Source organism: Actinia tenebrosa, unplaced genomic scaffold, assembly GCF_029948245.1.
Source record: "Actinia tenebrosa isolate PJP-AT-01 unplaced genomic scaffold, QUT_ActTen_1.0 PGA_scaffold17__23_contigs__length_9995812, whole genome shotgun sequence".
NCBI classification, from domain to species: Eukaryota; Metazoa; Cnidaria; class Anthozoa; order Actiniaria; family Actiniidae; genus Actinia; species Actinia tenebrosa.
This window is the reverse complement of record NW_028292577.1, coordinates 4,381,998-4,405,258: the sequence shown is the minus strand read 5'-3', so window position 1 is coordinate 4,405,258 and position 23,261 is coordinate 4,381,998. Positions and strand designations below refer to the sequence as shown.

Here is a 23,261-nt window from a genome sequence, read left to right as displayed (position 1 = left end):
TCGGCGTAGAGTTTTATATATCATATTCAAAACTCCTTCATTTTGTTTGGGCCCCCGAAATGTCGATCCCCCACCAAAAAAAAGCCAAGAGATAAAAAAAAAAAAAAAAGAAATTACCATTTAAATCCTAAAGGGCCGCCAATTTCTTGCCACGAAAGGGGGCCATGCCCCTCTCCCCCCTCCGTAATGCCAACCTCCTTGGAACGATATATTTAAATTTGCTGCAGTAGCTTGCTGCAGTAGCATTAATGGTCAGAAACGTACCTTTAGCCTGCGTCACATCCGAAATTTCAATAATTGGGATTCCTGTGTTAAACACTATTTGCAACAACATGACGTATCCCCCTCACCTCTGCGCATTACCGCTGACCACGTGTCCATAACAACTGTTGTTGTTTACAAACGAGTTGAAGGAAAATCAGGGGAAAATGCCTCCAAAAAAGAAAAATAAAGGGAAAAAGAAAGGAAAAGGTGGTGATAAAGAAACAGGAGCTGAAGGAGAAGGCGAAAAGAAACCAGAACCGACCGAAAAAGAGTTGGAATTAAGAAAAGAGTGAGTTTGTATATGTCAGGGCAGTTAACTCAAAAATTTGCCTCATTATTTGAATATTTCTGTATTCTGTTTCATGCTCTTTTGCGTCTTCTTTAGATTAGAAAAGATAACGGAAAAACTGAGAGCGTTAAAACTAGAGGTAGAAGGACTGTATCCTTTTCTCTTGATTGCCATCTTCACCTAGAAACCTCAAATGGCTCGGCCACTGAAGATCACCAGCCAAGCTTAGCTTGATATTTTTGTTAATCTTATGTTGTTTAATATTTTATACATATTTTATATATTTTCTTTTTTATCTTTTGGTATTATTGCCGTCCCCCCTCCCCCTGTAGATTCCAAACTCGATATCAAATTGTAGTACTATTTATATTTCTAGTGGGTGACTGTAGAATAATTATCATTGGCACTATTGAAGAAATAAAAAGCATGGGAGCATGCTGTGTGCAGTTATAAAGCACACGGGCATAGATAGAACACGAGAGAAGTGTTAGGAGAAGCACGACACCTTGTGGAGTGCTTCTAGATGCTTCTCAAGTGTTCTGTTTTATAAAATGCAAAGGGCGCATAAGTGCTGTGTGCTCTCATAAATTAAGCACTCCCAATTCTAATCAGAATGCAAGATTTATAACATTTATTTTATAATTCGTAGTAGTGTTCAGGCAAATATAGAGTGGTCGGGTTTTGGTATTAATGGGAAACATATAGTAATGATGTATGACACATTCACGGTATGACATGCCATAACATTATGTTTTCAACCACACTGCAACAATAAACAATAAAAATACAGTAGAGTGCATACTAAATATCCATGAAAAAGTGAACTAACAAACTTATACAAATTAGTTTCATAGTTTTGCGTGTGGTCTACTGAGCATACTAATTTGGGCAAATCTGTGCAATTGCTTACAATATTTTTCACAGATGTATGGTATGCACTGTACCGTAACAGCACATTGTGTAGTTCCAAAAATTATCCATACCCCCTCACGGAAGAATTTTTTTTAAGACACCCCCCTACCCCCTGGAAATTAAATTTTCTTCCATACAAACTCTGTAATTTTTGTTCTTTCTCTGACCCCCCTACTCTTCGGAAATTCCAATTTCCTCTGTGGCGTGGGTATGGATGATTTCTGGAACTACACATTACTACAAATTTTCTATTATAATGTTTCCGACTCATGCAAAAATGGTTCTATTTAAATGAAATTTAGCACCATTAGTTTCATTCGTTACCCTTAACAAGAAAACAGGAGACAAGAAAATGAGTGGTTACAAGAAGAAGCACAGAAAACAAGACTTGAGAGTGTGAGTATAAATATTTGGATCATTTAATGTAATGAAACTATAATCTAATATGTTACCACTCCTTAGTGGGTGGCTTAATGCCCAACAGGAATTAAGTAACAAAAGATATGACAGCCATGTTGGAGGATATAACAAAATAATTCATTGACAATTCTTTTGTTAAGCTCGATCCTCCAACATGGCCGCCATGAAAACCGTCAATTGATAAGGCAGCAAATAGACTGAATTAGAATTTAGAAGTTGATTTTTTGTGGAGGGAGGAAAAACCAGAGAACCCAGAAGAAAAACCAAAAGAAGCAGAGGAGAGAACCAACAAGCAACTCAACTCACATACTACACAGTAATGATGAAAAGGTAAATTATACACCGTGAAAAGATGAAAAAACTTACTAAACTTTTAGTAAGTTTTTTCATCTTTTCACGGTGTATAATTTACCTTTTCATCATTACTGTTTCATTAGAAACACCGACGCAGCTCACACTAGTTTTTAGCTAGTTATATCTTTTCACATAGTACTACACAGGAGAGAACCAACAAACAACTCTACTCACATACTACACAGGAGAGAACCAACAAACAACTCTACTCACATACTACACAGGAGAGAACCAACAAACAACTCTACTCACATACTACACAGGAGAGAACCAACAAACAACTCTACTCACATACTACACAGGAGAGAATCAACAAACAACTCTACTCACATATGACACTGAGCCAGGCAGGACTTGAACCTGGATCGCATTGGTGAGAGGCAACATATTAGCAGCACAAACCACCTATCACCAGCAGAAACACACAGTTCACAACAGTAAAATGCAAATATTTGTTTAGTTCCAGAAGATATCCATACCCCCACCACAGAGGGAGTTCGTAAAAGGACCCCCCTACCCTCAGCAATTTCCAATTTTCTTCTCCATACAAATTGTAATTTTGTTCTTTCTTTGCACCCCCCCCCCCTCCAAAATTTTCAGTCCCCCCCATGGGTAGGTATGTTTATTTTCTGAAAATACACATTAATAACTGATTGTAATTCTTATGCCAACTACAGCATGAATACATGTCGTATATGTCCAAGAAAACCCAGAAAAGACAAACAACTATTATCACACTGAGCGACAGAAATCAACAAGAACTCCAAGACATTAATGATCAAAAGGAACAACTGTTAACAGAATATGGGCAGAAGAAGGATGGTAAAAAGACTATATTATAATCCCTCACAAAACAAAACAAAAATGCATTGTGCAGGGGCATAGTTGGTGGGGAGGGGGAAGGGGGAGGGGGAGGGGGAGGGGTATAGGGGCAAAGGGTGCTAGGGCCCCCACTCATGGCTTGTCAGGCAACAAAATGGCAGCTTTTTAGAATGTATATGATGTTTTTCAATATTTTCTTCTTTTTTTGTTTTTGTTTTTGTTTTTGTTTGTTTTTTTTTTTTTTGTTTTTGAAAATAAAATTGAAATGTAATGCTGGCTTTTTTTAATTTTTATTCTTTTTTAATAAGTTCAGTGTTTTGGAAGCTCCAACAAGATGGCAGGGTTTTTTGAATTTTGGCCTTCCCCTTCAGAAAATCCTGGCTATGCCTCGTCGTATAATCATAGATCTCCTATACTGTATCTCCTATATTCTGACAACCTTTTTTGAAACAGGTAATATGTCAGCTTTTTTTTCACAATTTTTCAATTTGCTGTAGAATTGAAAGCATTGATGTTGGAGAAAGAAGCAGAGCTTGCAATGGCTAAGAATGAATTGGCTGACTTGGAAGAATACCAGGTAAAAAAATGTTGGAACATTAAGGTGCTAGTTCTGGCTAAAATGGGTCTCATTTTAACAGAATTTATTCGAATTGTACTCAGTTTATGCCAAAAAGCATTTGATAACTAATATCTTCATAATTTTTCTTTTCAAAAATGCAAGTCAAAGGTGTCAATATTTTCCCATTTCATTTTGTCTTGAGTCATTCCCTTAAGTCTTTGCCTTGAGTATCATATTATATAGATTTTATTTAACGTTTGCACATAAGAAGACATGTATTCCTTCCTTCCTTCCTTCCTTCCTTCCTTCCTTCCTTTCTTCATTCATTTTGTTCATTTGCTAATTTTCCCCATTTTTTAATTCATTTTTCTTAATTCATTCATTCATTCATTATTCGTTCCAGACTTCTTTCTTTTAATCTTTTTTTGTTTGTACACAAGGGAGTAGCTTGCATATAGAACTTTTAAAGTTGTGACATATTTCTGTGTCCAATTGCTCACCAAAACTGTTAAGATAAAGTGAAAAATGGCGTTTATGATTCAAACTTGCCCTATAACAAAATGTTGGGCAACAAATCCTGTCATGAAGAAAATGTTTATAAGCTGCTGAAAATCTTTATAGGCTGCTTTTCGTTACGAGTGATGTCACACTTAAACGTTCTACGTTTTCATGGATTCAGTAAACTGATTTTATTTTTCCTTCACCTATTTTAGTTATTACAAAAAGAACAGGAAGCAGAAATAGCTCGGCTGGAAAACGAGGTGCAAAGCATGAGAAAGAAACACTCTGAGGCCATTCAAAAACTTAAGTCGTCCTTCTTAAGAGAAAAAAGAGGTTATCAACAAGAGTCTGACAGCAAGATACAAGAAATGGCACAGCAAGCAACACAAGTAAGTAAAGCAGCAGTAAGGGGGACTCGCGAATCGCCGGCATTGCCAAAAATCACAAATCGAAAAACACCAGGGGGGGGGGGGGGGTGGGGTTTTTGGAGCAGTGACGAGGCCCTACAGGGGGTCTTGCGCGATCGGGTGGCAGCGCGAAAAGTCCCTTACTGCTGCTCTGTTGGGTACCGCAAACGGAGGTTAAAATATTCCTTAGATATAGATGGACGCCATCAAGAGCATACGAAACAAAACTGTGCGTAAGCTAAGAACTCAGGTGTTGGATCGCCTGGACGCCGACTTTGCCTTCACAACATTTATGGAGGGAGATACAGATGAGACGATGAACGAAGAAAGAGCAGAAAGAATTATCGACATGATGCCCGAAGGTAACTACCGTTTGGAGTTGACGTTTATAAAGTATTTAGACGGCGAGTGGATAATCGAAAAGGGCCGTAATCCTATTCGGGCGTCAGGTAAGCAAAACCTGTTTGTCTTAAGTGAAAATACGCGCCCGGGAGCGTTAGTAGGCATTGACATGATGTTTTACGAGGTCGCTTACCCAGTTACTGTGGTCATTTACGGTGCGTACGAGATTAAGAAGCCAGACGTTAAGAAGCTCAAACCAATGCGACATCCAGGTAACTGTGTTGCGAAGTTAGTAAGAGAGTTCTTTGAGGACTCCACCCGTGGTAGTAAGTTAACTTTAAAGAGAAGAGAAGCCATCAGGAAATGGGAAAAAGATACTAATAGGACCGGAGCCACCATAGACAACATCAAGAAGTTAGAGACTGCCTTAGAACGCCGCATACACGTAAAAGATATCACTGACGGGTTCATTTACCCAGGTACGCACAAATACGGAGGTAGAGGTGCCCCCATAATCATCTACCAACACAATGGACACGCTTGGCGAGAACTTAGGTTCCCCAAAAAGAAGGAAACTAAGGTCTATAAAGCTTCTCCGTTGATAGAATTAGTCCACGAAAACTCCGTTTGGTTGATGGATTCGGAAGGAAGTCAGTTTATGACGCAGGATGGTACTCTTTACCGCCCCGAAATTGAACACCAACGCATTCAAAGTGCCTGTGAAACCTTAGGGGAAGACTTCTCAGACGAGGTCCTTAGCTCTCGTAGTTTGGACTTCTTAGCCGCAAAGAAGAGGAACGGATGGAAGTCCACGCCTAAGGAATTCGCCGACATAGCCAAAGCCTGTGTAGAGCATGGTCATGGAGGTCTGTGGAACATGGAGTATGACGAAAACGAATACGTCTCCTTAGACATGAAACACTGTTACCCCGCAAGTTTTAAAGGATTGGGGGATTGTAAGGAGTATTATGACCGCTACGGACATCCAGACTCACAGTTCTTTCGTGTGTCCTTAGACGGCAGCTATGACGCTCAAGCTACGGGGTTTGTAAGATTAACCTCATGGAAGTTAGCAAAGGGCTTACATCCCATAATTTACGCGTGGTATGGGAAGCACCTGCAGGAGAAAGAATGGATACCGGTGCCCCTATTGAAGTTCTTTGAAGAGCGCAAACTTTTAAAATACACAGCGCATGAAGCCATACTTTGTCACCGCGCCTTTACGCAATGGCTCCCAGAACACAACCCCACAGCACGCGTTGTCATAGGAAAATTCACGCAGGGCGCAAAAGAAGGAGAAAAACATATGCAGCGACGCCTGATAACAGACGAAGGCGAACTAAGCTTCCTTATAAAGCGCGCACATGATGAAGGAACAATGGTGTCTGTAGAGAAATGGGATTACCTTGTAGATGATAAACTACGCAAATGGAATGCACTGTGTTACTACCAAGATCACAGACCGCAATATTACCATTTACGCGCCAGTATGTTAGCATATGCGCACATTAACCTTCTTGCGATGCTGCTACGGTTCGACAAAGAGGACATACCACGTGTAGCCACGGATTCCCTGTACGTAAAGCCCGAAGTGTTAGAAAAGATGCAGGAGTTCTACACCGAAGACGAGTTAGCGGAAAGTGGTCAATGGCGCGTTAAAGACGAAGAGATAAAAGCCTGGAGAGAACGTGTGGAATATCATGGTGGACACACAAAAGGCGCCATTACCCCCACAGAAGAGCCATTACCGTTAGTTACGGACCCCATTTCCTACCAACCCTTCTCTTACCTTTACGGAACGGGTGGTAGTGGTAAGACCACCAGGGTTTTGGAACTCTTTCCAAAGATAAAGGTGTTAACTCCTACGCATCGTTTGGAAAGGGAATTAACGGAGATGGGTTACGACGCGCAGACCTACCACAGCTTCTTCCGTTGGAATGGTCAAAAGTGGGTACCTGAAGCCATCCACGACATACCTCCGGTAATACTTTGGGACGAGATTTGCACCGTTCCCTTAGAAATACTGCAGGAGTTCGTAGACTTCCTAAAAGGGAAATGCCAGGTGATATTTGCTGGGGATCCATGCCAACCTCCTCCAATAGCCGGAGAAATGCCCCACGAATGGTTAAAAGGAATGGTAGACCACTGTGAAGAAATCAACACCGACTACCGCAGTAAAGACCAAGTACGTAAATTAAAGGCGGAATTAAGGGGCCTTAGCGACGCGGAACAAAACAAGATACTACGTAAGCACATACGAGCGAAGAAATACGAGGACTTCCTTTACGCATGGCATCCAAAGGATTTGGTGCTAAGCAGCAAGCGCGCAGCACAGGCCCGCATACAGAAGGACCTGTTCGAAATACACCAGGAGCGCTTTCCTAGTCATTTGGTGCCTGTTTGTTATAAACCCCACGATACCCGCATGCAAAAAAGAGACGTATGGGTGCCAGGCACCGACGTTCGACTGCAGAACGCTGTAACGCACGATAAAGCCTGGGTGCCCATAGAAAAGGTGGAAAGAATTACCTCCCACCCAGACTGGCGCTTGGGATATTGCATGACAGTCCACAGCGCGCAGGGACTTACCATAAGAGAAACCTTATGGATCATAGACCAGCGGCTGTGTTGGAGCAACCTTATTTACACCGCCGTAAGCCGTGTGGAGTATGCCAAACAGTTAAAGAGAGCCTGGGGTCCGCAACTGCGCTACGACCGCACCCCAGAAGACATAGCCAAAGAGAACATTGTTAAGAAACTCCTTCGCTACAAAAGACACGACGAAGAAAAAAATATGACGTTCGACCTATGCGCGGACGACGTCTATAAGAAAGGGGCAAGGTGTGCCAAATGTAACATACCTCTACTATGGAGGTTTGACCCAAATGACGATCAGCAGTTCTCCGTGGATCGCATAAATAATAAACGCGGCCATTGTAGAGGCAATGTAAGACTGACATGCCTAGAGTGCAATCGGGCGCGTGGTGCTGCGCTACTTTGAAGGGCAGCTAGCACTACTCTGAGTCTTTGGGGACTATGAGCAGCTCTTCCATGACAAATCCGCGACTTGGGCCATTTAGGTAATACAACACGGGTTGCCCTTCCTTGGTGACGGACTTCGAAATCTCATACGTTTCCAAAGACCAGTTAGGATCCGTGGCTCTCTTACTGCCACCTTCGAGTTCCCCCGGCTGATAGAGGTATCTGACCACTATGTTGCGGGGGAGCTTTTTTTCTTTTAGTCCGACCGCCCTTGAACTTCTGACGTAGGACTTGTGTTCCACGTGTTTCTCTTTTATGGCATCCTTGGGTTTTATTCCCGTAGCCCTGGCCGCCTCGTTGTTCAAAGCCGCGACGACCTGGGGGAGCCTCTGAGTCCATTCCCTGTTGCGCTTGGAGGGATCTTCCAGCTCTTTCCAATACTGGTATCCAAAGAGACGCTCAGCCAGGGTTTTATTGAATCTTTCGACGATGCTCTGACCCCTGTGGTACTCAGCTTTGGCTCTTCTAATCTTGGTGTCGTGGTCTTTCAGGGTCTTGGTAACCACGCCCATGAACTCTGTCCCCGCATCCACTTGCAGCAGCTTGGGCCATTTCAAGACGCGCTTATAAATCCTACCTAGGGCTTCTGCGACTTCCCCAGAATCCTTGCTGGTTATGGGTTCGGCGTCCTTGTATCTGCTTGCGATATCGACTACGGCCAAAGCGTATCTATAGGTCTTTCTTCTCACCTTGTCGTGCGGCAAGAAAAGCAAATCCGCCTGATGAACTTCATTAGGGGTATTTACGGTAAAGCTGGGCCTGGGAATGTACTTCGGCACGGGAAGATAAACCTGCCAGATGGTTTGTTTTTTCAACCAGTTCTTAGCCGTTTCACCTGATACCCTGGCCGCGGTCGCGAGTTTCTTGATGGCCGACGCTCCTTTCCAATAGCCTTCAGGCCCATAGTAAATCCTCTTGAGTTTGTCCTCTACGCGGCCCATTATATGAATAGAATCGCGCTTCGCTTGATTCAAGCGAAGGATAGGACAAGATTGATCTTGCGTCCGTTAAAATCCACCGTCTCTCCGTCCACTTTAATGGTGATGTTTATGCTTTCTACCAAATTAGACAAGTCATAGCTTAAAGAAATGGGAGTGTATTCTACCAGGTCAAATGGATTACCTTTGGGCAGAAACTTGGACATAAGAGAAGATTTTTCTCCATTGTTGTAACTATGGACCAAGTCGCAATAGACTTCGTAAGAGGATGCAACTTTCCATTTCACAGGTATGGCTGTGTTGGTAATTGTCTTGCCTGAGACACCTAGTAAAGATCCTAATGCATCAGCTTTTCCTAGGGTTACCGAGAAATTGTTAGGAAGATTATGTTTGAAGGTCATTTCGTGCGGCAATCCCGTGGTGAGAGTATAACCGTGTTTTGCTAATTCCTTAGCAAGGGTGATTGGCGTGTAATGTCCATCGGGTAGCATTACGCCTTGGTAATTGTTAGACCCCTTATGCACGGTGACCATACCATTGACTAGATTATACCAAGAATTGTACAAAGAGCAACTAACCAGCCGAACCTTATGGGCTTTGATGGGGGGATTCAGATAAGTGGTAAAGTTATTCTTGTCGCTTTCCAAAAAGACGATCATATATTTCAGGAAACACAGTCCCTTCGTTAGAGCAGATACGCCAAAGCTACGCCTCCCGCCAGCCCTGCGACTCCCACGAATACCAACTCATTGTCTTTTTGTTTCTTAGAAGGCTGATAGTAATTCTTAAACTGAGGCTTTCTTAACCCCGTCAATGCCGCGGGGTGTGCTTGCGCATAAAGTTTAAAGGCGTAGTCTGTATTTTCAAAGTTCTTATCCGCCTGCATTTTGTCTTGGTAATTCTTGTCCAACCAATCCCTGTAAGCTTGTCTTTTTTCATTCCAAGCTGCCACGTCCCGCTGATATTTCTCCAGCGCTAAGTCGTGCCTCTTCCTCTCAGCGTTAGATTCTGCGTTTCTATCACCGCCAACTAATTTATCCAGATATCTACCACCATAATTAGCCCCTGTAAATGCTAAAGCTGCAATAACTCCACCTGCGACTAAGCTAGCCATTTATATGTTAGGCAGGTACTTTTCCTTCCGTAGGTAATCCTTTACCATGATAGCCCCACCCACGGCAGCGGTCATCTTAGCAAAATTAGCGAAGCTCTTGCTTGGGTCTTCAGTAAAGTCTTCTTTGAGCACTTTCTTACCTACCCAACCAATACCCGCAACGATGGAAGTAATGATAGCTGCTTCTTCAACAGTTTTCAACAACGCGGTCGACATTATATTACAAAGCGAGAAGGTTATTCCATTTCAGGGATCTTACTTTTTCTAACAGCCTGTTCCTGCACGGGCGCGTGATATGTTGCGGCCTCCCACTTTACTTTTGGCTTCGTTGCCCGCCATTGTAAGTAAAGGCTGCCTGCTGCTATAGCAATTCCTATCGCGCCAATGACGTAGCCGGGATTCCAAAAGGATTCCTCTTCTTCTACCTTTTCCTCTTTCTTTGCTTTGTTCTTCCTGTTCATCTCTGCGAGCTTCTTTCCCGCGGCAACTCTGCCTGGGGATTTAGCCTTAGTAATCTTGGTATCTTCTACGGGTGGTTGTTCTTCGGTGCCACTCATCTTATATCTAAGGACTTGAAGGACTTGACAATGACTTGATGACGACTTGACAATGACTTAAGGACGACTTGACAATGACTTGATGACGACTTAAGGACGACTTAAGGACGACTTGACTAAGTACTTGACAACGACTTAAGGACGACTTGACTAAGTACTTGACAACGACTTAAGTAAGTACTTGACAACGACTTGACTAAGTACTTGAGGCGACTTGATCAGGTACCTCAGTAAGTGCTGCCTGGAAGACCTTTTCGACTTCTCTGTCCTTCTTGAAGTCCTTCCAAGATGTTCCGAAGGAACCTAGTACCTCCTTCAAGTCGACATGCTGAGCTACGTGCAAAGCCACAGAGGCGACTGCCATTAACTTACCGCACTTCAAAGACAACCACCCACAGGTTATCTTAAGTTCTTGGGCGATGACATAGTCCTCGCTTATGTCCTTCCGCAGTTGCTCCACGTCGTCTATGGGCAGCGCAAGTCCAAGCAATTTAGTTGCAAGTCGGATAGCGGAGTCTGCTACGGCGTCCGTGGTCTTACTTGCAAGGGCAGCCTCGTACCTCTTATGGAACTTCTTGACTTCATCTTCTGACAACTTATTAACCTGCTCATGGGTAAGTTCCTTGCCTATCATTTCTTTGCACTTTCCCGAAGACACAAGGACGTTGAGTTGTTCCTTAAGGTTACTTTCATCTAACTGTGTGGGGACTTCATCTAAGAGCTGCTCAATATCCATATACATTAGGAATCAAAGACTTTAAAGATCGCAGATCTTTATGGAATACGGAAACCTCAAAGAGAAGATCATCTTGGAATGTTGGTGCGTTTTTAAATGCCGCATGTATTCGTGTAACTGTTCCTTGGATATCTCACCGCCGTAGTCGCTTAAGATGGTTTCCAGGTCACTCCGGCTCGGAGTATAAAATACGACAAGTGAACCTATGTTTTCCCTAAAAGGCTTAGAGACGCTGGTAAGCTGCTGGGAAAGCAACCAAACGCTGATATTGTCATGCCTACCGCTGAAGGCGAGTTTAACGAGCTCGGAAGTGCGTCTTTTTACGTCGTCCCCGCAGGCAATGTCATCCAATATGAGGAGTGTCTGTGTATCTTTAGGGAATTGCTTGTGCCAAAACTTCAAATGGCTGGATAACTCATTAGGGTCTAAGATATCCACAAAGAAGTCGTCATCTTTCACTCCTATGCCTTCCCAGGTGCGGTTATTCACGTAGGTGGGGCAAAGCAGCACGATGTAGTCGAAGCGGTATCTAAAGGGTCCTAATAGCTGCTCTACCACGAACTGGGTCTTTCCGCAGCCGGTGGGTCCTACTATCAGAGCGTTACAAGGCATGTGATCTGGGTTCATATATAGATGGAGCCAGTGGAAGCAGTAAGAAGGATTGCCGCCGACGCAAAGGATAAAAAAGACACCATAGAAATGCAAAGGGAGGAGATAGACCGGTTAAAAGAGCGCGTGCAGGAATTGTACGATGAAATGTGCGGTCTGAAGCGTGCAGAACGGTTTGGCGCGCTGGTGACGATGGCGACGTGGGCTAAGGAGTCCGTTAAGGACTTCATGCGATATCCCCCGTAGAATGTTAACAATAAGGTTAAATCTTTGTTAAGGATGCCTGGAAACTATTTAAAAAGTGTCTTAGAATGTTGACAATAAGGTTAAATCTTTGTTAAGGATGCCTGGAAACTATTTCAAAGAGTGTCTCAGAATGTTTACGATAAGGTTAAATCTTTGTTAAGTCGCCCATAAGCTATTCCAAAAAATGCCTCAGAATGTTGACAATAAGGTTAAATCTTTGTTAAGGATGCCTGGAAACTATTTAAAAAATGCCTCAGAATGTTGACGTTTAGGTTAAATCTTTGTTAAGGATGTTAAATGGAGGCTAAGATATTGTTAAGTATATATGGACTGCTTGTTGTGTAAGAAGGTGTTCAGCACCAAACAAAGACTTCAATACCACGTTCGTCGCGGCGTTTGTACAAAGAAACCCCTTAGCCGCGCTTGTAAGGATTGCGGTAAGGAATTCAGCACCGTTCAAAAGATGCAACAACATCAGGATAAACGCATTTGTGGGCTTTGTAAGGACTGTAATAAGGAATTCCACAACCCCTTCGAAATGCAGCAGCATCTGAAAAGGGGCGTCTGTAATCGAACCAGACAGTGTAGTTTCTGTAATAAGATACTTAGTAGTCGTCAACGTTTACAGACGCACCGGAGAACGCATGAAGTGAATTATAGGTTTCTCTCCCGCGCCTACGACTTGGAAGGCGTGGATTGCTACCAATGTGCGGATTTGATGTGTCGCTGCCCGCATAAAGAGGATTACTTAAGGAATCGCATAGATTACCATAAGAAGATAGTCCGTACTTTCCCCTCTTTTGAACGCGCCGAAGGCGTTCCGTGGACTAAAAGGGAGTATTGGAGGCAGGAGTGCGATCGTTGTGGTTGTGTTAGAGAAGAGGAACATATCTTCAACTGTCTTAACAAAGATTTAACCTAAACGTCAACATTCTGAGACACTCTTTGAAATAGTTTCCTTAACAAAGATTTAACCTAAACGTCAACATTCTGAGACACTCTTTGAAATAGTTTCCGGGCATCCTTAACAAAGATTTAACCTTATTGTCAACATTCTGAGACACTTTTTTGAATAGCTTATGGGTGTCTTAACAAAGATTTAACCTTATTGTTAACATTCTGAGACGATACGCAATAGCATTTCTTGGGGCCTTTAATAGTTAAAGCAGGGTTTGCGCAAAGAGTCTCAAATCCTAATCTTATTTTTCTTGTTGTTTGTTAAGTATCATCAACATTTAACAAAACAACAAGAATAATAGGAACCCCTTTTAAGGAAGGTTGTAGGATATATGCTAGCCTACGCAGCTGCCTTTCTGGGAGGCATTCTAATTACCCTTTCAATATATGGACTGTATTACTTGCGAACTACCTGCCGACTGCATTACCCCTTAAGCCACCGATACCCAAACCGCGTAAAAAATACACCTGCCTTCATTGCGGTAAGGTATTCTCCGAAGGATCCTTTGTGGGGCATTGGTGCTCCGCGGATCCTAAAGCGCAGCGGACTTTAGCAGACATTACGAATGCAGAGGACTCTCGGGCTCATACTTGACTACGTCAAATACCCACCTGCCATCCTTTTTACCATGGCTCATAACATGGGTAACGTCCTGCCCTTCGATGGCGTACCTTATCCTATCGGGCGCCCAAAGGGTGTATGTTCTTTTTTTATTCTTTAAGACCAAACGCAGGCGGTCCAAGTCTTCAAAGACCACATAATTCTTTATCTCGTAAATCTCCCCCACCACCAAATCCCTCCAGTGCGTTTGTATGAACTTTAACTCGTTAAATTTATCCTTGTCCATATATTCTATGAAATATCTTTAAGTGTGTTGCCAAAGTCTCCGAGGTTTTAAAGACCTTACAACACCACCTGCAGGGAATTCGTAGGTGTTCAGCATACGCAGTGATCTCCCTGCAAATGACATCGTAGTCGCTGCTTATGAGCACCTTATAGCCGTTTTCTTCATACCTCTGTAAGAGCAGTTGCTGATCCTCAGATAACCTGCCGTTGCCTTTTGGGGTCTTTAGCTCTATGCAGAATCCACAGTAATGTGTGTGCGCATTCAAGATCATTAAGTCGGGTTGACCGCGTTGATATCCTTTCTGCCAGCACTTTATACGTTTGCCGTCTGAATCCTGCAGTTCACCTAGACCGGGTGCTATGAGCATTTGGGGGTAAAACTTGCGGATGTAATCAACGACTTTCTTATGTAAGTCGAACTCATTTTCTATTTTGAATACCAACTTGTTGGGGCCGTCAAAGCGCCTTTCTATCTCATACTTACCGGTTTTCCTTAGCGTGGGAAGGACGTCACCTAACACCCATTTCCTGAACTTTTTAGCCTCAGCCTTTTCAGATCCGAATATCAATTCGTAAAGACCTTCCTCCGTCAAATACACGGCATTGGGCTGTGCGTTAAGGGTGTCACGCTGAGTTACACCCTTTAAAGACCTGAGAAGTACCTTATTTTCCTCTGATACGTGATCAGACGCCGCTTTTCTGGAATTTACGTAACCCAACGCCAACGCCACGGACTTCGCTTTGAAGTACAGTTTGTCGCCTTGCACTATGCATTGCAGTTTCGTACCGTTGTTTTCAAATATTTGCAGCATCGTATATCTAAGAAATATTTTAACCTTAATATGCAACACTTTTAAGTTGGTTCATTTCCACGCTCAGTTGCGCGTCAGACACGACGAAGACGTAGCAGTTTATCTTATCGCCGTCGCCCGCGGAGGAGTTCTTGGTGCGTTTGATCTCCAATGTTATGCCATCCTGCGTATTTACTAGACGTAAACCCTGGCCATGTAGGTCTTCGTCGTTAATGGTGCGCATATCAATCCACAGCGCATACTTATCCTTAAAGAATTCCTCGGGGCTAATTTGGTCGCCAAACTTACGCTTTGCCTCCCGGTAGATATCTGCGGGCTTTATCCCCTGCGAATATACTTTGTTTGGAACGCCGTTGATATTCACGTTGACGTTGGTAATGTTGGGGTTGTGAAAGGCTTCGGAGTCGCGCTTACCGGCTTCGTAGGGTTTGGCAAACACCAACATCAACCCCGTGAGACTTCTTCGGGGGAGGTTAATGCTTTGGTTGATAACCTCATCCGTCTTATCCAGGAAGCTGAACGTCTTATACATCACTACGTGGTCGTACAAGAATGCCTTTCCGGAGCTGTATTCCATGCCGGCGCTACGGGCCAGCTCTTCGCTGTACACGGTTTCGTACTGTAATTCTAGATTAGTGATAGAGTATGGGGTTGTCGTGGTAAGTGCACTGCTTAGCCCACCAATGATGTTATTAGCATCTGCTAAAGTTACTTCAAACTGCAGTTCGGATAACTGTCTTGGGTAATACACACCGTGATTCGTAATCACTTCAAAGTCCAGTGGTATGACATACTTACTACCATAGGCTGTCTTTATTCGCTTTGCGTCTGCCACTGCGGTTTCTCCGCTGCCGTCAGTAGGTTGCGTTTTCGTAGGTGTGCGGACCTTACGCAGGATAACACTACCAATTCCTTGTTCTATCCTTTGCGCGCGGTCAAATGCCGTTAACCATAAGTCTTTGTACGTGGTATACAGATCGTACCTATTTAAGTCCAGCAAGGATTCCCCGGCGAACTTTACGCGCATCTTAGAAACAATGTTGCGGCCCACGTTGTTAACAATAATTCTTTCATCTGTGGGGCTTGACTGCACCGCTAGGTCGAACCTTAAAGCCAAGGTACCAGGAACTAAGACTAGGTTATCCGTTAGGCGGGGAACGCCCACATACAGCGTTTCTCCAGGTTTAGCGCTGGATGGCGTGAATGTGACCCGATGAAAGGTGCGTTCTGCTTTCAGTCCGCCAACCTGCTTAGGTAATACGTTGGGATTTAACTTTGAGCTTATCATATATAATGGAAGTAGAAGGAACGGACCTTGACCCCCTTACCGAAGAAGGCCAAGTAGACATTAATGACGAAGAATACGAGTCTTTACTTCCTAATGACAACGTAGACGGACGAAGTCTCTTTGAGAAATTAAGTAGTAAGTATGGCAGCAGGGCCCGCGATGCTATGCGTTCTTTGAGAGATAAATTCAAGTCTAAGAACCCCCACACGCCCATTCCAGAATACTTACAAATGGAATCCCTTGGCGTGCGGTCGGACTTAATAGCGAACATCATCGAGGACCTAAGGGAGCGATACCCAAGCCTAAACCTGGCTCCTTTGGACATCCAAATAGGAGACAAAGGGCAAGTTCAAGTTAGAGAATCGGGTAGGGAAAAATGGCACAACCTGTATCAAAGGAAGAATTCCCACCTGCTTAACAACCAGCTTCCAAAAGGAGTCACAAATGCGCTTGGAACGCCCAACTTGACGATGCTAAGCACTTCGACTCAAGAGGAAACGAAAGTTGCTCAAAGGGCCTTTGTTAGTCGCCTTTCACTGCCGGGTAGCGAAGATGCCCTCAGATCCGCAATCAGACTGCAAGAGGAGCGTCAAGAAAGACTTAGCCAATTGGGGAGCGACGAGACTGCTGAAAAGGAAGCACTTAAGAATGAAATACAGGAAAATAACATAACCATCGATGACCTTACGCGACAACTCGACTACGTAACCAAGAAAGAAGGCGGTATCGTCAGTCGCTTCGAAGCCGTCCAAGAGGAAAACCAAGCATTACATGAGCGCATAGAAGAATTGGAAGACGAATTCATTAAACAAAATAAACTAACTACTAAGAGCCATGCCGACGAAATCGTAGACTTTAGGAATAGACTTTCTAAGGCGTTGGACGAAAAAAGCGACGCAAGGAATCAGCTAAGGGCTGCTTTGAATGAAGCGGCGGGAAAAGACACGGAACTACAGCGCTTAGGACAAGAATTAATGGAGTCTGTTGACAGAGAAAGGCAATTGATGGTGGACAAGGCAGTGGCGGAGGAACAAATACGGCAACTTCGACAGGCCGTCGAAGACTTGGAGTACGAAATAGATCGACAGCGAGTAATAATCGAAGATCAAACTCGCCCTGAAGAAGAAAGGGAGGCAGCCCAAAAGGAAGTAGAAACCCTTCAGGAAAGACTGGCGGAATTACAAACGCAAATAGAAGGTAAGGAAAAGGAGCTGGGGCTTACCACCAAGGAAAAGATAAAAAGAGCCCTTTTGAAATATGGCGTTCCGCTGGCATTTGCGGTCGCTATTTCGAGCGTAGTAGGAGTCATCCTTAGCACACTTAAGGCTACGGGCGCGGGCGTAAAGAAATTAGGCAATGGGCTAACGGACTTGGGAAAAAAGATGGCAGCCGGTCTTCCTGGGCTGCTGGGTAGCGTTCTTGGCCTGGCGCTTAGGGCCGGCGGAGAACTGCTAAAGTTTGTGGGCAACAACATTTGGATCCTCGTAGTAGCTATTGGGGTGGTACTCCTGAAGAAGATGAAGGGTTAATCTTATCCTCGTGTATTACTGGTGGCTTATCGTCGTCGGACGCCCGAGGCATCCTCGACTGGGGATAAGTAAAGATAGTATTCGCACCGCCTTGATAATTTGGTATCAAGGGTATAGCAGTCATGGTGCTAATGGGCTTATGATTCCAAACAGCATTCGTTGGAGGATTTTTTGACGGGGCGGCATTCGTTCGAAACACGCCGGGACGACCAAGAGCACCATGGCTGGGTCGAACTTGAAGCTTCGCATATTGGCAATTGGCTACCATGTAAAAAGTCACGGGCGTTAGATCTTCTACGCTGGGTGGACTAGGCTGCGTCGAAAAGTGAACTGCATGCCTGCTGCCTTTCGTTTCATAAGGCGGCAATGGGGTGTTGGTTTCATCTAAAATTCTAAAGCCGAGGTGACACCCATACCCCGTACTGACACTAATAGTACACATTATCAATCCCAGGCCCCCAACCCTCACCCATAATCCAGTGTCCTGCCACTTGTCGCCCACGTACTCCTTTTCCTCCAAGTAATGGAGAAACCAATCTTCCCTTACGTGTGGATTCATATACTTAACACCGCAAGGGCGCTAATGGTCGCGTGATTGTAATCATTATCCCTTTGGTCATATATACTATTCACGGTAGCCGTCCCGCTGTCATCTACGCGTATTTGCAGCTTTACTTTTCCGTGGCAGTCAGCAACCATGTGAAAAGTCCAAACGGAAAGATTCTCGACGCTCGTCGTTGGCGGCTCTACGGAGAAATGCGCAGGCTCCCTGTTGTTTGTCTTATTTCTCATAGGCTGCAGTACGCCATTCTCATCCAGGAACCTAAAGCCCACGTTGGCATGGCTGCTTGTGCCAATGCAAATAGTACAAAGGATTAACTTCTTTCCTGAGTAGTTCAAATTCACGGACATGCCCGTGACATCAACCCAAGACGCCTGGGTGTATTTTTTCTCGCCTGTGTAAGTCGTATAAACACAATCTACTCCAGCTACGTAGGGGTTGTTCATCGCCATATATAATAGCTCAGACCAATGCTTGCAGCTGCTAAGCCGGCTTTTAGTAAGTCATGGTCATATTCCTCGGTAACCTTCTTTACTGGTTTCTTTGGTTCGGGTTTTCCTACATGCGCCTTCTTCGATGGTTTTTCTACCTCTTTTTTTGGTTTCTCTACGAAGTGAGTAATGCCCTTGGTCATGTCAGAGTTCACGTCATTCACCCCAAACTTCATATCCTTAGTAGCTCGCTGCAGCTTGTTGTTATAACCCACAACGGAATTGGTGTTAATAACCAAATTACTTGGCATTAACCAACAACCAGGCGACAAAGCGTAATCCAGTCGCACTTTAGACTGCTGCACCGCTAATTGATATCTCTGCACCGATTTAGATATGTCATTTTCTATTATTGCAGACTCAAATAAAGTTAGGAATTCTTGTTGCGTTTCCTGTGAAGCGCCTTGGGATCCAACAATGGGGTTGCAGGTATTTACCTGCGCTCCCAGGATGCAGTACACGAATGCTTCTATGCTACGGTTAATCCTGGCTAGGTTCCTTAAACCTTTTCCTTTCATTAACACAAATGGATCCCAAGTGCCGGGGTAGTTCGTTTGAATTCTAGTAATTAATGAATTATTACCCTTATTACCACCCATATCACTGAACTCTAACTCATTACTTGGGTATTCCTGATGTCCGTAGTCAGCCGGCTTCTCACCATTGGCACCCCAAACGTAAACTATACCCAGCCCATGCGTCTTACCCTCCTTATAACGAAAGTCTTTTTGCTGTGGTTTGAACTCATTAATTAACCTTTCCAGGGCTGCGGCGTCATATCGGTTATTCATTGGATTAAATGCTCCATCTCCTGGTAGGGGTGCGTTAAGCTCCTTCAACAACCTCCTTACCGTAAAGGCAACGTGAAACTGCATAATTGGAATGTGAAACATGTCCGCGGCAACACCACAACCTTTAGTGGCAGCCCAAATAGCAAAGTCTAACTGCTGCGGCCAATACCGCATATTGGGCCCTGCTAACCATTCCCTGGCCTCTTTACCCGACGTATGCTTCAACATCGTATTCTTATAGATATTTCTTAGTATTACGTTAAATGATTGTTTACCCACTGAAATCTTCAGGTGCGTTACCAGCTTTTCGAAGTTGTTTACACCACCTTCAGCATCGTAAAATGGGTAATCTTCCGTGGTTAACAATAAGTTTCTAGGAAAATTAGGTGCTTTATGCTCGGGTTTTGGTGGCCTTTCTTTATGAACGGGGCGTACAATCGTCAATCGCTGCACCTGATCACCTACTTGCTCCAGCTTTGAATGTTTCAAATCCTCATTGCTGTACATCCTAGAGCCGTTATAGTAAATCCCATCGGGTCTTCTTTCAAACTTACTAGGGTCTGCATGCGGAAACATCTTCCTAAATGCTCTCCAGTTGGCATAATCCCGGTTGTCGTGATGTGGCTGCTCCTCTATGTTATTCCCAAAAGCGTCGTACATTAGTATATAATGGATGTTATACCTTCAGCACCTCAGTTGTACCCAGATGTTCCCACCATAGGTCCTACAGAATTAAACGCCGAGAACTTTCGTCTGAATAAAGCGAACTTAATACTGGCTTACTTGGAAGGGCAAGCGAAACACTACGAAGAGGTCAGGAAAAAGTACGCCAGAGCCCGAAGCATACTACATAAAATCGCGATAACTTCCGGCTCCATGTCCGTGGCGTTAACAGGCACTGGCGTTGCTACTTCGCTTACCGGGCCTGGAATAGTCGTTGGCGTTCCTTTGGCAAGCGTTGGAGCCGTCTGCGGCATCGTTTCCGCTGTTACGACAGGCATTATAAAGCAATTGTCCGGTAAGATATCCAAGCACGACACTCATATAGCCCTAGCAAGAGCAAAGGCTAACACCATCGCCGACTTGGTGTCTCAGGCTCTGCAGGACCGCCGCATAGACGACACGGAGTTCTCTTTGATTCTCGCGGAGGAAAAGAAATACGGCGAATTAAAGTCGGGTAATAAAAAAACCATCGTGAAAGATCTTTCCGAGGAATCTCGCAAAAAGATCTACCAGGAGGCAAAAGAGGAGCTCCAAAGAAAACTCGCTCAGTAGACATCTGCTTTGAAAAGAACGTAGGGGGATTTCGACTGCACATTTCATCTTCTCGGAATCCATTCTAATAGGGGGTGGTTGGGGTCTATTTTGTAAAATATTTCGTAAATTACGTCGGGGTAATAAGGAATATCCTTATCCAGCCGACAGAATAACCACTCGGCCCTTTGCATATCTGGGACATGAGGAATACGCCTACCGGTAATTTCAGACAAAAGATAGGGAATAGCTTTGTAATATTTCCCTAGCTTTAATTTTTTCAATGTCTTTCGTAGACTTTGCGGGGTTGGCTCTTCTAAATGGTCTATGATTTTCTGCGTGTTTAAATATACCGGATGTAAACCTTGGATATGACTCATCCAGTCCCTGAAGTATTTTATTCTCTTATATGGCGTTTTCTTACGACCTCCATTGGCGTAATACTGCTCTCTGGTAGCATTTGGTACGGCATTACGAATATTCTTACCACACTCGTAACACTGTGCTGACGTGTCATCTTCTATCTGCATTTTTTTACCACAACACCAAAAGGGTTCTGGCTTGGGTACGATAACTTTAGGTCTTAGACAAATTATGCAAAAGTCGTTAACGAACTTCTTACATTCGTGCATCGTATATTTATAAGATATTTTAACCTCCGTTTGCGATACCCAACAGAGCAGCAGTAAGGGACTTTTCGCGCTGCCACCCGATCGCGCAAGACCCCCTGTAGGGCCTCGTCACTGCTCCAAAAACCCCACCCCCCCCCTGGTGTTTTTCGATTTGTGATTTTTGGCAATGCCGGCGATTCGCGAGTCCCCCTTACTGCTGCTAGTAAAGAATATGCTAGTAATATGTTTGAGTTACAGTCCATGTCGTAGTATACTTGCTGTTATACATTGCTATAGTAAATAACAGTGTCCATGTTGGTAGTAATTGGCGGGAGGAGGGAGAGATGGAAGAATGAAGGAATGAATGAACGAATGAATGAAAGAATGAACGAATAAATGAAAGGATGGAAGGAAGGAAGATTGGAGTAATGGATGAGTGACTGAAGAAAAGAAGGAAGGAAGAAAGAATGGAAAAAGGAGGGGATAATGGAGGAAGGAATTAACTTAAAAAGAAGGGAAGGAGGACTGGAGGAATAAAGGAAAAACGGAGGAACGAACGAGGGAGGGAGGGAAGAAAGGAACGAAGACTGAAGGAAGGAAGGAAGTACGGAGGAACGAATGGAAAAAAATCGAGGGAGAGAGGGAGAGGAAGACTGCAGGAAGGAAGGACGATCGGAGGAAGGGCTGAATGAATGAAAGAAGGAAGGAAGGAAATTAAAATAATAATAATAATACTGTAATAAACTTTATTACAGTCTCAAAGCTTCTAGCTTGGCATACGTGCCTTGCTAACCGGGGAGACCAAAAGGTGAACTGATAGCAAACTGAATGTATAGTAAAGTGCCTAATAAAAATAGAAATAAAAACGATTTTATTTAATTATTTTGATGCAGGAAGCAAGGCATTGCTTAGAAGAACACACAAATAACGTTAAAAACGAAAACAAAATCTTACGACAACAGCTTCTGCAGCTCATACGAAGAACGCGAGCATTACATGAACACCGCGAGGAGCTCGAAGCTCAACACAAAGCCTTACTAAGAGAAATACAGTACGGCAGAGACTTGAAGAAACTACAAGGGACACGACAAAATAGATTGTATCAGTCTTTTGGGATTACAGATCCAGAACAGGACGTCAAAGCTGCGGGGAAACCCGACCACCAAAAACTACAGGTCCAATTCAAATAAACTTTTAATTGTTCACGTTGTAATGTTTGTATTTAAATTATGAAGTAAAATAAAGACACACTTAGTAATTTTAGTACAGAAAATATTATTTACAAATATTTGTCGCACGGAAATGAAAAGTTGGATTTAATATTGGTTCATCGAAAATTAGCTGGTAATTTTTAGGTTTTTAGTTAAGGTGACTGCCTACTTTTGGAAATTGATTTAAGCTTTTCTTAAAACTTCGATTTTCCGAATTGAAATTTAATGCTGATTCCAAATCTGTAAAGAAAAATAGGGTGTCCCGAGCTCCTTTTCGAGATAATCAGCATTTAATGGGAGCCTACGCACGAGCTTTTGGAGTAAAAATTGCGCCACCGGAAGTGATTAGAAAAAAAATTAAGATGAATAAGATAATAGTTATTTGCAGTCTATATGATTGCACGAATGAAGGCTAGTCAATCCTTCTACAATAATACATGGATATTTTCGACAAAAAGACAGAGAGATACATTGATTTGTCATATTTTGTAGTTTCGGTGCTCTTAATAAATCTCATAAAGTCGAACAAAAATCCCTACAAAAATCTATTTTTTCACGTGTTCCTGATTTAAACTTTTCCTAAAATGTTGATATAACCTTGATTTGTAGGAGTTTTTCGAATGAGCTATCAAAAAATATAGAGTCCCGTGCAAAATTTGAGGGTTTTGCCCTGTTGAAGCTCAAAACGCGTATGGTTCTTCAATAAAATCTTGTAGATTTTTCAGCGGTTTTTGAGCGCGCGCACATCGTGGGCTCAAATCGAACGTTCAAAAGTAGGCAGCCACCTTAAAACACT

General features: G+C 43.5%; 1 protein-coding gene across 1 annotated transcript; it reads left to right on the top strand.

Moving 5' to 3' along the window:
- Nucleotides 1-364: 364 nt before the first annotated feature.
- On the top strand, nt 365-22,517 carry LOC116308759 (coiled-coil domain-containing protein 166). The gene is made up of 7 exons (XM_089031877.1): nt 365-553; nt 650-703; nt 1,807-1,861; nt 2,917-3,061; nt 3,559-3,638; nt 4,334-4,510; nt 22,148-22,517. The coding sequence occupies exons 1-7, from the start codon at nt 429-431 to the stop codon at nt 22,442-22,444; spliced, it is 933 nt and encodes a 310-aa protein (XP_088888003.1). The 5' UTR covers nt 365-428; the 3' UTR covers nt 22,445-22,517.
- The last annotated feature ends 744 nt before the right edge of the window (nt 22,518-23,261 follow it).

Coding starts and splice junctions, on each gene's coding strand:
- LOC116308759 (XM_089031877.1), top strand. CDS start 429: ATGCCTCCAAAAAAGAAAAATAAAGGGAAAAAGAAAGGAAAAGGTGGT. Junction 554..649: donor GAGTTGGAATTAAGAAAAGA/GTGAGTTTGTAT, acceptor CGTCTTCTTTAG/ATTAGAAAAGATAACGGAAA. Junction 3,062..3,558: donor ATATGGGCAGAAGAAGGATG/GTAAAAAGACTA, acceptor AATTTGCTGTAG/AATTGAAAGCATTGATGTTG.